This window comes from Littorina saxatilis, linkage group LG16 (assembly GCF_037325665.1).
Source record: "Littorina saxatilis isolate snail1 linkage group LG16, US_GU_Lsax_2.0, whole genome shotgun sequence".
Classification (NCBI taxonomy): Eukaryota; Metazoa; Mollusca; class Gastropoda; order Littorinimorpha; family Littorinidae; genus Littorina; species Littorina saxatilis.
The window spans coordinates 36,739,735-36,753,877 of record NC_090260.1 but is presented as its reverse complement, the minus strand read 5'-3'; the positions used below and the strand labels follow the sequence as shown (position 1 = coordinate 36,753,877).

At 42.3% G+C, this 14,143-nt stretch overlaps 1 protein-coding gene across 1 annotated transcript in view; it reads left to right on the top strand.

Annotated features, from left to right (window-relative positions):
* LOC138951014 (lysophosphatidic acid phosphatase type 6-like) overlaps positions 1-14,143 on the top strand; it is a 30,873-nt gene that overhangs the window by 11,566 nt on the left and 5,164 nt on the right. Inside the window, exons 3-9 of the mRNA XM_070322708.1 lie at positions 373-500; positions 1,935-2,023; positions 4,811-4,969; positions 8,531-8,592; positions 10,378-10,478; positions 11,519-11,608; positions 12,507-12,675. Coding sequence (XP_070178809.1) covers positions 373-500; positions 1,935-2,023; positions 4,811-4,969; positions 8,531-8,592; positions 10,378-10,478; positions 11,519-11,608; positions 12,507-12,675 — 798 coding nt within the window. The remainder of the gene's footprint in view (positions 1-372; positions 501-1,934; positions 2,024-4,810; positions 4,970-8,530; positions 8,593-10,377; positions 10,479-11,518; positions 11,609-12,506; positions 12,676-14,143) is intronic.

Genomic DNA, 14,143 nt, shown 5'->3' with positions numbered 1-14,143 from the left:
CATCTTTCCACATCCTCTAGATCATTTCACGTTTTGTATCTCTTGGCAAACTATGCAAGGGGTATTCAGAATTCCTGCCGAAATTGAAGCGGTAGCAGGTTTAAGGCTAATTGTGACTGATACTGTGACAGGAATAATCAGCCCTGTGGGACGTAGACAAGGACAACAAGGTCAGATTTGTGTCTCTTACTTAATCATTGCATGCTTAAAGTCCACAAACAATTTTGTTTGTACACTCAGCAGACAAGCTTGCATATATATCTGGGTATCTCATCTAAAGACAAGGTAACACCCGGGAACATGCCCCTAATGTTTTTACCGTGAGGGCTTAAGGCAACAGTTATCATCATGAGATGGGTGTTTGTGTTTCAGGGTGGTGCCTATGCTGGCAACCTGACCACATATGGCCAGCAGCAGACATACGACCTGGGCCAGCAGCTGCGACAGGCCTACGTACACACGCACAGACTCATGACCAACTACCACCCAGAGGATGTCTTGTAAGTTTCGTGAGAGGGGGGGGGGGGGGGGGTGGGTGGAGAACATTAGGGCTTTGGCCATACGAATGGCGTCAGTGACTGGTTTGTGTGATTAACCAAACAAATGTTGATATACTTCCAGTCACAAAGTTTTTTCTGACTGGCACCTGGAAGATGTGTCGTAAATCTTAGAGGGGGGTGTTCATGTTTGTCTATGTATGGTATATACAGGGTGGTCCAAAAAAATGTAGACAGTTTTGCGTGCCTGTCATTTCTGCTACAGGGCTCCCACCTATTCTTTTTCACCTGGAATGTCTCACACAAGCATGAAAGTTTAGTAAGGCACAGTTTTTTCTTTGCAACATCATTTCTGGGCGTAGTTCAATAGTTCATCACATTCTCAATCCAAGCACCTCGTCTCTGGCTGCGACACGGACATTGAAGTTGTTGATAACTCTGTCCAAGGTCTCGAGTTGAATCCTCATGATTTCACGAAGAATGTTCTCCTTTAGCGCTTGTATTGTCTGTGGATTGTTGTGGTAAACCCTTCCTTCAAGTACCCCCAGAGGTAGAAATCTGGAGGAGAAAGATCTGGGGACAAGGTGCTTGGATTGAGAATGTGATGAACTATTGAACTACGCCCAGAAATGATCTTGCAAAGAAGAAAAAACTGTGCCTTACTAAACTTTCATGCTTGTGTGAGACATTCCAGGTGAAAAAGAATAGGTGGGAGCCCTGTAGCAGAAATGACAGGCACGCAAAACTGTCTACATTGTTTTGGACCACCCTGTATATGTGACGTTTCATGTTTTGAAATAGTCAGCCGTGCAGGTGTTCATTGTCTACAGGTGCTGTTCAATCTTGTACTGATTAAAAGTGGTGTTTGCATGTAACATCCTTTTAGCCCCTCTCCTCCCCAGCTATATGCGTGGATAACATACTGTCTGCAGCATTTCTTCATGTAATGAATAAAATCCTCTGAATATATAAACATGTATGTAGTTATTCATTTACTTATTTATTTAGTCGTTCATTTGTTTATTATTATTTTTTATTTTATTTGTTTGGTCATTTATCTAATTATTTAGTCTTTTATTTATTGATTTGTTTAGTCATTTATCTAATTATTAGATGATTACCCGCTTCGCCGGGTACCGGCTTCGCCGGAATGATCGCAAGAGAGCACAGGTTGAAAATTTTCATCGACCAGATTGTGTTTTGGGTCTACCTGAATATGCCCACCAAATTTGAAGCAGATCCATCGAGAACTTTGGCCGTGCATCGCGAAGAGAGACAGACAGACAGACACACACACACAAGCCGTATATATATAGATATAGATTTTAAAAATAGTCTTTTATTTATTGATTTATTTAGTCATATATTTATTTATCCATTTATTTATAGTACGTATTTATGTACCTATTTATGACTGCAGTGATATTTGTGTGACAGCGTCCAGTCCACCAACATCAATAGGACGATAGAGTCGCTGTGTTGTGTGATGGCCGGCCTCTTCGGCAGAGACAATCTCAACCGATGTGGTAACAACACTGCCCTATTTTCTTCTTTTTTTCGTTTTCATTACTGTATTGTCCCATTGCTGGAAAATTCGGGTCGCTTCCTCCCAGAGGAAAGCTAGCAGCAACAGAGTCGTGCGCCCCAGGTATCTGCGTGTTTAGGCGTAATCAGCCATCTGCACTTATGGCAGAATGACCGAGGTCTTTTACGTGCCACAGTTGTGACATGGGGGTAGAACATGCATTGATACCGTCTCTGAGTCTTCACATAAAGTTGACCCGTGTCTGTTCCGGCCCGAGTTTGAACCTGTGGCTGTGACCTACAGATCACAAGTCCAGTGCTCTACCAATTAAGGGGAGGTGGGCCAGTGCACTACCTTTTTTTTAATTTTGAATGTTTTATTGTGTCTGAATGTTATTTTATGAAAGAAATGAACAAATGATGACAAAGAATAGTCACTTTTTGTATTTTTGGTTGCTGGTTTTTGTTTTACGCGACAAAAACAGTCAAAATACAGACAAAAGTGGAGTACAGGAGATACACGGATTTTCATCAGATGTGATTGTCACACTTCTAATTATTGTTTTATTTTATCCTTCTGGGTATGCTCTAGGGGATTACGAAGCAGATCTTGTTTATTATATTTATATTTGGAGTTAGGAACACTTCTTTGTTACAACTGTCAAACTTTAGGGTAACGCTTGCGAAATTATTTTTTGAAATAATCTGGATATGACTATAATAAAATTTCAGCAAAATCCCTTCGTAATCCCCCAGAATGTTATATTCTGCACAAACTACAAAAGAAAATATTGCTCTAGCTAAATTACAGCCAGAGAAATCGCGTAACCCAAGACGTAACCGTAGGCAAAATGGCTGAACTGAGAAAAACGACATTGAAGATTGAACACCACAGAAACACTATTGAAACAGACACACAAGGACAAAACTGTGTTATGAATGAACAGCTTAGTTTATTTGAATTGCAAACTACTTAGCCTTTAGCACGCCAGCAGAGAATTTATGCGTCCATCCCTTCTTTCCCTCTGTCAACCAGCATGGGGATACTGCCCCAGCGCTAAACGTGTATCAATGACCCGATTCTCGTTTGTATTTGCATGCGAGAATAACGGTATTTTTAACGGTAACTTACTTGAGCCAGAACGAGACTTATTCCTTCCGTTATCTCGTCGATTTGTTGGTTTCCTCGAAGTTTTCTGCTTTTGTTTTTACATCGATACAGTACTTTGGTGCTTCGACAAGCAAGATGGAGGATGATGAGTTTGAAACTTTCGTTTGAGTTGTTTTTTGACAACAAATCGTACGTGGAATCTGAACGATTTACTGAGGAAGCTCTTCGCAATGAACTGTGTATCGCGGTGAAGAAAATGACACAGTTCGTCAAGACAGTGACGGAATTTACGAAAGTGCAGATTGATACAAACAGTTGCTGATCCAGTTTCGTTCGGGAAATGGCAGGCCCAGCAAACATTACCGATAATCTGACTGATGTTGGATACTTTCTCCTGTTTTTGTTTTTTTTGCGTAGCAAATGCTCAACTTGCTTGTCGAGGAGATACTGCACAGAAACTGACTCAAATTCAGCGCAAAGCAAGCCAGTGCCGAGACGTAAAAAGTGTGCTGCATGGCGTGTTCGGAAATGGCGACCTGTGGATCTGCGTGGAGATCAAAGCTTTCCTCTGTATCGGAAACACCGACAGAATCCAAACTTTGGCCTAGTACCAGCGGAACTACTTGTTGTTGCTAACCGAACTAATAAAGACATTGTCCTCTTTCTTATTTTGAGCCATTGTTATCGTATCAAAGGTTGTTTCTCAAGGAAAAATTCGCTTTCGGTTGTCACCGATCGTTTGATGTGTAACCAGGATGTTGTAAAACCGAGTGAACTTCGGGTGTTCCCGTCATGGCCGAGAGTCTCTTCGGTTGTTTCCGTATGCAAAATTCTTAAGCTGAGCATGCGCACTCACAAAGTAAACTGGTTCCCGATTTCGGTTTATGAAACGAACCAATGGATGTCGAGTACCTTCCAAATAAGGACATTTCCGTTCGATTACAATTGCTGCCTTTGCAACGGACAAGTGGCTGAGTGAATGGAACATTCATCAAAACACTGATGTCATGTTATAGGTCAAGAGCTGCTGCGCAGTTTCGTATGTCGTGAATGCACTGTTTTGCTGAGGACAAAGCCGTAACTAGCCTTTGAAATGAGACATTTTTTGGCGGGGGAATATCGACTACAGAAGACAATCAAGGCCACACATGTTCACATTTTGTCTTTTTTGACAGATAAATAGGACACTTTTGACAAAAACACCGACACACATGGATGATAGGTATGTTATGGAAACATAATCTGCTAAAATACCCAAAACAGTGTTTTGAACGATTTGGTCAATTTTGCACTGGCCCACCTGCCCTTAAGCTACCAGGCCCCCTCTACCACTACAAGGCGTTTCCTATATGCAAGGGGAAACCCAAACGTTTGACTGTGTAGAGTAGGACCCCCTTTTACGACCTCCTTGAAGGAAGGCTTTTTAAAATGGGGGTAAATTTGCGGACTCGATCAATAAAGGGAACATCTGAGAAAACCGGGTCTTGAAAGGGAAGGCGTCTTAAATGAAGGCGTCTTGTGACAGTACAGTATTTTGGGGACTTCTGAGTTTTGAGGGATGAGAAACAAGTCATTTTGGGGGTTCTGGGCCGGTGGCACCTATTCATAGAAGGAATTTGTGCAAAGGGATTTTTTTGTCTCCGTCATTTGTAATGGATTCAGTGTGATTTTGTTGCAGGGGTGGTGAAGATACCGGTGTCGACAACGGACGATGAAGTCCTCTTCCCCAACCCCCATAAGTGCAGCGTTCTACGCAAAGTCAACCACGCAGCCATGGTCCACTTCGACAACATTCCCGGTGTCACAGAGGACAGGAAGCTTGTGGAGAAAGCTTTAGGTGGGTGATGAATCACCGAATCTTATGTTTCTTTCTCTACTATTATTTTTTTCGTGTCAAACATTGAAACAAGTTTAGGTACAATGACCCCCTGATTTACGATCTCTGCCTTTTTAAGACCGTGTGTTATCAGACTTTCTGTTCATTACCTCTGTACTCTTTGCCCCCGTTTTAAGATCTCTGCCTTTTTGACTCACATGCGAAGCAAAAGTGAGTCTATGTACTCACCCGAGTCGTCCGTCCGTCCGTCCGGACGTCCGGAAAACTTTAACGTTGGATATTTCTTGGACACTATTCAGTCTATCAGTATCAAATTTGGCAAGATGGTGTATGATGACAAGGCCCCAAAAAACATACATAGCATCTTGACCTTGCGTCAAGGTCAAGGTCGCAGGGGCCATAAATGTTGCCTAAAAAACAGCTCTTTTTCCCATTTTCTCTGAAGTTTTTGAGATCCAATACCTCACCTATATATGATATATAGGGCAAAGTAAGCCCCATCTTTTGATACCAGTTTGGTTTACCTTGCTTCAAGGTCAAGGTCACAGGAGCTCTTCAAAGTTGGATTGTATACATATTTTGAAGTGACCTTGACCCTGAACTATGGAAGATAACTGTTTCAAACTTAAAAATTATGTGGGGCACATGTTATGCTTTCATCATGAGACACATTTGGTCACATATGATCAAGGTCAAGGTCACTTTGACCCTTATGAAATGTGACCAAAATAAGGTAGTGAACCACTAAAAGTGACCATATCTCATGGTAGAAAGAGCCAATAAGCACCATTGTACTTCCTATGTCTTGAATTAACAGCTTTGTCTTGGATGACCTTGACCTTGGGTCAAGGTCACATGTATTTTGGTAGGAAAAATGTGTAAAGCATGTGAGTCGTATGGGCTTTGCCCTTCTTGTTAAGATCTGATGTTCACAGATTTTTGGAGGTCTTAAAAGGGGGGTTCCACTGTATGCATATCGACTCACTGGATCTTTTCTTCGACTTTGTACTTACTTGTACGTCTGCAGTTTGTACATTGGGGTGTGCACGTTAAAGATCCCACGATTGACTAAAGGGTCTTTCCTGGCAAAATTGTATAGGCATAGATAAAAATGTCCACCAAACTACCCGTGTGACTTGGAATAATAGGCCGTGAAAAGTAGGATATGCGCCGAAATGGCTGCGATCTGCTGGCCGATGTGAATGCGTGATGTATTGTGTAAAAAAATTCCATCTCACACGGCATAAATAAATCCCTGCGCCTTGAATATGTGCGCGATATAAATTGCATAAACAAAAAATAAAAAAATAAAAATCCCTGCGCTTAGAACTGTACCCACGGAATACGCGCGATATAAGCCTCATATTGATTGATTGATTGACACTTGAGGTTTTTTAAACACCTGTTAGTCGTCCATTGTAGTTCTTTGAGAATGAGAAAGTTCTTGGTGTGTGGTCAATGTTTTCTCTCTTTATCTACCTCTATTTCAAACTCAAACTCAAACTCAAACTCAAATTTTATTGGCTTCAATTTTCATAGAAGAATTTGTCTTGCGCTTGGGAGAAAGTAAGAGTATAACATATAAAAACAGCATTCATATCACATTTCATGTATCACACACAGTAATCACTAGTATAAGCCTACAATTATCACATTTGTACCTGTATCATACATGCAAATAAATAGTATCACATTTCCACGTATCACACACAATATATACATTACATAACATACAGCAAGCTTCCATCTCCCGCGCCCCCCCCCCCCCCCTCCCACACATACATATCCTCGCACGTGCGTCGACTCCATACAAATGACATCATCAGTCCATTAACTAAAATGCACAATGGCTAGTAGTGGGTACATGATACTTAATACGTGCTCAACTAGACCTGCTAACTAAAATAATAACAGAGACAAAAACAAGGACTGGGCACAACATTTACACGTGTGTGACCTACTTACATCATTGTTTTTGATTGAGAAAGCTACAGTTATGTGGTGTATGTTGTCTCTGTTTATCAGTCGTTCGTTCTTCCTTGTTGTTGCATTTGTGTTTGGTTTTGTAAAATGTTGACTATCTTTGTCTTCATTTATTTCTTCATTGCTTTTCCTTGAGAAAGCTATTGACGGGCGTTGTGGCGGGGTGGTGAGACGTCGGCCTCTTAATCGGAAGGTCGAGGGTTCGAATCCTGGCCGCGGCCGCCTGGTGGGTTAAGTGTGGAGATTTTTCCGATCTCCCAGGTCAACTTATGTGCAGACCTGCTAGTGGCTTATCCCCCTTCGTGTGTACACGCAAGCACAAGACCAAGTGCGCACGTAAAAGATCCTGTAATCCATGTCAGAGTTCGGTGGGTTATAGAAACACGAAAACACCCAGCATGCTTCCTCCGAAAGTGGCATATGGCTGCCTAAATGGCGGGGTAAAAACGGTCATACACGTAAAATTCCACTCGTGCAAAAACACGAGTGTACGTGGGAGTTTCAGCCCACGAACGCAGAAGAAGAAGAAGAAGAAGAAGAGAAAGCTATAGGTGTGTGGCAAAAATCGTGACTTTTTCTCTCACTGATATTCCTTCATTGAAGTTGTCTAAGAAAGCGTCACTGAATGTTCTCTTTCCTTATCCATCCTCATTGGGTGACCTAAGTTTTTGTTTGTTTGTTCGTTCATGGGCTGAAACTCCCACGGCTTTTACGTGTATGACCGTTTTTACCCCGCCATTTAGGCAGCCAGATGCCGCTTTCGGAGGAAGCATGCTGGGTATTTTCGTGTTTCTATAACCCACCGAACTCTGACATGGATTACAGGATCTTTTTCGTGCGCACTTGGTCTTGTGCTTGCGTGTACACACGGGGATGTTCGGACACCGAGGAGAGTCTGCACACAAAGTTGACTCTGAGAAATAAATCTCTCGCCGAACGTGGGGACGAACTCACGCTGACAGCGGCCAACTGGATACAAATCCAGCGCGCTACCGACTGAGCTACATCCCCGCCCGGTGACCTAAGCGACAAGAAGGAACAGAAAAAAGACAAAGCCAGGCAATAGTACAGAAAGAATTAGAAAGACAGCCGTTACATTCCAAGAAACAGACAGGAGAGAAAGCTTCCAGCAACACAAATACATTGACAAGAATTGTAGATTTAAAAAAAGGGCTTGCACCTTAAATCTGTTATACTTAATAATCCGAATCACTCACAGACAATCATTCACTCACTCATTGTCTTTCTTGTATGCATGTATACTCACACTTCTCTTTGTTTGCTTGTTTGTTTGTGTGCATGTATGGCAAACACATATATGAGAGAAATGTGAGTGTGTGTGTGTGTGTGTGTGTGTGTGTGTGTGTGAGTGTGTGTGGGTGTGAGTGTGTGTGTGTGTGTGTGCATGTATGAGTGTGTGTGTGTGTGTGTGTGTGTGTGTGTGTGTGTGTGTGTGTGTGTGCATGTGTGTGTGTGTGTGTGTGTGTGTGTGTGTGAGTGTGTGTGTGTGTGTGTGTGTTGTCAAATGTCAGTGCAAATGTGAAAATCAATTAATCAGTTTTTCTACTTTTACTGCAGGTTACAAGGGGGAAAAAGGACTGAGTTTTGTATTTATGCGAGACGACCTCATAGCCAGAATCGTGAGTTGCCATTTCATTTTCATTTTCATTTGTTTTTGTCCCATCGCTGGGAAATTCGGGTCGCTTCCTCCCAGTGGAAAGCTAGCAGCAACAGAGTCGCACTACCCAGGTGTGAGTGTGTTTTAAGTGTAATCCGCCTTCTGCACTTATGACACAATGACCGAGGTCTTCCATGTTCCACCCCCGTGTGGCACACAAAAGACCTCGGTCATTGTGCCATAAAAGCAGTGTGGGTAGCATACTCATGTGGCTGCTAGCTTTCTACTTGGAGGAAAAGACCTGAATTTCTCAGCGAGAAATGACGTGCCGTCATTCCATTCTTTCCATAAGCTTACCATCCTGAAGAAGGCAGTAACATGCCGAAATATTGATTATGATACAAACGTACCTAACCTGGTTACTGGTGTGTTTTCTTTTTATTAAAATTTCTCAGCTAGGGTATAATAAAGGAATGCAAATTGAAAGAAAAATAAATAACATGACAGATTTCTTGCCTTCAGGCTCATCTTATTATTCCAGATTTCCAGTATTCTGTACATGCCAAACAAAAGTAAAGGCTTGTCTGATCCCCACCCCACCACACACCCATTCCCGCAGTCTGTCTCAACCCCTCAATGCCTCTCAGTGCTCCCAATATAGCCCACTGGAGATTCCATCTGCAGATCACTGAACGACTGGAAACCCCCCGCGGGTTAGGGGGAAGAATTTACCCGATGCTCCCCAGCATGTCGTAAGAGGCGACTAACGGATTCTGTTTCTTCTTTTACCCTTGTTAAGTGTTTCTTGTATAGAATATAGTCAATGTTTGTAAAGATTTTAGTCAAGCAGCATGCAAGAAATGTTAAGTCCTTTGTACTGGAAACTTGCATTCTCCCAGTAAGGTAATATATTGTAGTACGTTGCAAGCCCCTGGAGCAAATTTTTGATTAGTGCTTTTGTGAACAAGAAACAATTGACAAGTGGCTCTATCCCATCTCCCCCGTTTCCCCGTCGCGATATAACCTGCGTGGTTGAAAACGACTTTAAACACCAAATAAAGAAAGAAAAGAAAGAACGACTGGAAACATCCGCTATACACTACGCTACATACTTTCACTTTTGCTTTCATATGATCCTCAAGCGCTTAGAGCAAGCCTTTTTAACGAAAGTTTTTGATTTAGCGCTATATAAATGTTCTTATTATTAATGTAACATGACGCATATCTGTATTCTTTCTACTGCAAAGGAGACAGCGTCATTGGGTGTGGGAAGGCAAAGGGTTAGAAAGCAACTGCTGTGGTCTCTGATACAAATAGATTTTTGTGCTTACAGGGTACCGTTACAGAATGTCTTGAGGCACACATTTACATGATCATAGTGTCATCAACTTGTAATTTAAACCCCCCCCCCCCCCCCCCCCCCCCCCTGCGGGTTAGGGGGAAGAATTTACCCGATGCTCCCCAGCATGTCGTAAGAGGCGACTAACGGATTCTGTTTCTCTTTTTACCCTTGTTAAGTGTTTCTTGTATAGAATATAGTCAATGTTTGTAAAGATTTTAGTCAAGCAGTATGTAAGAAATGTTAAGTCCTTTGTACTGGAAACTTGCATTCTCCCAGTAAGGTTATATTGCAAGCCCCTGGAGCAATTTTTTGATTAGTGCTTTTGTGAACAAGAAACAATTAACAAGTGGCTCTATCCCATCTTCTTCCCTTTCCCCGTCGCGATATAACCTTCGTGGTTGAAAACGACGTTAAACACCAAATAAAGAAAAGAAAGTAATTTTAAAAAAAAAATTTGTTTTGCAGACCGCGGGCTACCGGATTCCAGAGAAGTTACAGCCCTACATGCAGATGATCGACGACAACGCCACGAAGCTGCTGTACTTTGCCATGTGCGGCCAGCATGAGTGAGTGCAGCCTTGAATACGAATACGAATACGAATACTTTATTATCTCATACAGAGAAATTTCAGTGTGGTGCACATTAAAAGACAAAACAAATAATAAGACAACAGATAAAAATACCATACGAAGCATACTACACTCGCGCACGCATATGTACACTAACAGGGATAATAACATGATTCCAAATAGGTTAATTGCCGTCAGCTTTAGCTAAAAGTTTAACGCTAAAAACTATCACTATATTGTCGTGTTGCTTTCAGTATCTGATAAATGGAGACAGCTCCTTTGCAGTTCTCATGACGAGGAAGTACCTCTGTCATTTTCAACTGGAGTAAGTTAATCTAAAAATAATCCAACTCACAACAACAAGCAGTCTTGGCATTGAATTTTGGTATGTGAGCAATGAAGTGAAAGGATGGCCTTATCCCGTGTAAAAGCCTTTCCAGATATATGAGATGGTGAGTTGAACTTTTTCCACGTGAAGGAGTGTGCATTTAATCTTTGATATCTCACACACTTCCAGACTTTGATGACTTCTAAACATGATGCAAGTCTCGTGAACCCTCTTGTTAGGCTCATGTGGATATCCATTTTCTTGACATGTCTTTTACTGCTTGATAACAGTCAGCACACTAAAGATAAATCAATCAAATATAGTTCTACATCAACTACAGCTGAAGAGACAATACCCAAAATTGAGCAACCAACCAACCTGAACTACATGCGGTCGTTTGAGTGGTTGGCAGACAGTGACCTGCCTGTTTGGAGTGTGTGTATGGGTTACACTGGAGAAAGTGACTTGTGTTATATTGTAGTGTCAGTACGTAACGTGTGTTTCAGTGCAGAGCGACCCATAGTGAAGTGTGGAGTGTGTGAATGGGTAACAAGGGACAAAGAGACTTGTATTATATTGTAGTGTCAGTACATGACGTGTGTTTCAGTGCAGAGCGACCCATAGTGAAGTGTGGAGTGTGTGAATGGGTAACAAGGGACAAAGAGACTTGTATTATATTGTAGTGTCAGTACATGACGTGTGTTTCAGTGCAGAGCGACCCATAGTGACCCGATTGGCGGCCGGCCCGGCCCTCAACCTCATGATGCAGGGAATGGAAAAAGTTGAGCGCGGTGAAAAGTAAGTACCGTACTCGGTATTGGTATTGGTATTGGTATTGGTATCATATCGTTCTGTGGAGTTACCGTCATGGATAGTCTGGCTGCTGCTGCATTCTCACTGCGGAAAGCTAGCTGCCATACAGCAGAGCACAACCCAATTTTTTCTTTTTGCTCAATGAATGTATTCGTGTTTGCAAGCCCTGAGACTTTTGCTGTGAACTTGGGTTCTTTATCGTGCGTATGCGTGCACACGGGGGTGGGGGTGTTCATGCACCGAGGAGAGCCTGCACAAAATTGACTCTGGTAAATAAATCCTTCGCCGAACATTGGGGTGGAACCCACACCGATAGCAACAAGTGGTTTCAAGCCAGTGTCTGTGTGTGCTTTTCTTTGTTTTTCCATCTATGATTGCTTGTTGATGTGTGTTTTATGTTTGTAAAGTCACCCTGGTGTCTGGTAGCTCGTTTGGTAGGAACTAGAATTGTAATCCTTAGGTCACGAGTTGGAATCCAGGCCGGGACGGACATTGGTCAACTTTGTGTGCAGACTTAGAGATGGTAGCTATGTCCCATCCCTGTGTCACCACTGTGGCATGTAAAAGACGTTCTGCCAGAAGGCCTGATTACCCCTAAACACACACACACCCCTAAACACACACACACCCCTAAACACACACACACCCCTAAACACACACACACCTGGGTAATGTGACTCTTGTTCCTGCTAGCTTTTCAAAGGGGGAAATAGGCCCCAATTTCCCAGCAATGGAATAATGAAGCATTAAAAATGATAACAAAAATTTCAATAAAAAGACCAGTAATACTTTACTCACATGTGAACGAAGAATACAAACAAGTAATGGCGACGTTTCAACCCTTGAAATGTGAAAATAATGAACACTGACAATCTGTTGTCAGGGCGCCCAAGATGTCCCTGTACTCCACACACGACTCCACCATGATCGCACTGCTCGAGGCCACAGGACTCTTTGACTGGCAGTGGCCTCCCTTTGCCGCTGATCTGCGCATGGAGCTCTATCAGGACAAGGGCGAGCAACTCTGGGTCCGCGTCCTTTACCTGGGCCAGGTCAGTCACCTACCTTGTTGTGCAACATTGGGTGTACAGTGGAACCCACCTTTTAAGACCTTTTCCATTCAAGACCCTGTTTTGTACACTTTCACTTGATAACCTGTGTACACTACATTGGGGTATGCACGTTAAAGATCCCACGATTGACAAAAGGGTCTTTCCTGGCAAAATTGTATAGGCGTAGATCTTTCTTTCTTTATTTGGTGTTTAACGTCGTTTTCAACCACAAAGGTTATATCGCGACGGATAGGCATAGATAAAAATGTCCACCAAAATACCCGTGTGACCTGGAATAATAGGCCGTGAAAGGTAGATGTAGCGCCTAAAGCCAGTCGATCTACTGGCCGATGTGAATGCGTGATATATTGTGTAAAACAAATTCCATCTCACACGGGTAACATGCGCCTTGAGTCGCCTTGTGTGGTGAGATACGTGCGCGATATAAATCCTCGTAAATAAATAAATAAAAAATAAATAAATGTACCCCCATTTTAATTAATGCTCCCTCCTTTTCAAGACCTGATTTTCTCAGATTTTTTTATTTTTTATTTTTTATTAATTTTTTATTATTTTATTTTTTCGTCTTTACACTTGTTCCCTTGTCCCGTTGTGCTCTCACACCGCCCCGTCCCTGCACTCACTACTCCAACCACCTCTGAATTTTGTTCCGCTGCCAGACTTGTCGATTTCTCAGATTTTTGGAGGTCTTAAAAGGGGGGTTCCAGTGTAAGATTGCACCTGTCTGCATGTGTCCAACTTGCTTATATGTATATGTACCTGCAGAGCTGCCACCTGTTAAGTTTTAAGATAAATTGCTACGCCAAGCTGAAAATTGCTACGCTCAAACAAATAATCACAAGCATGCAACAAGTTGGCTTTTTCTGGTAAGTTCTGGTACTCATTCCGATTCTCCCTCCGTGTAGCGTTCAGAACTCGTGTAATAAAACATTGTCCGCTCTGAAAAGTTGCACTGCAGACACTCTCTATTGGCCATTATGTTTCTTTTTTTCTAAATGCACTTTTCAAAAATGTATATATTCTTGTGCGAAATAGACTAGATGTGGATTTGCAAGTACATTTTAGAATGGGCGCTGCACTAAAACACCATTTGCTACGCTGAAAATTCAGCAAAATGGCTGCACTTGAGGTTTGTCAAGGGTTGGCAGGTCTGTACCTGAAATACAGTGGAACCCCTCGTCTGAGACCCCCATTCAGACTCCCTCCCTTTTAAGACCCTGTTTCCTCAGATTTTCTGTTCACAACCTGTGTGAATTTACCTCCATTTTAAGACTCCCTCCTAGTAAAAGACCTACAGTGGAATCCAGCTATAACGAACGTGGATCTAAAGAAATCCCTCTTTTAACGAACTGCCATTGATTTCCCGGCAGACAGCCTTCTATTTCTTACTTGTTACTTTCCGGCTACATCGAACCTTTTGAACTCATTTGCATAACGAACCCCTCTT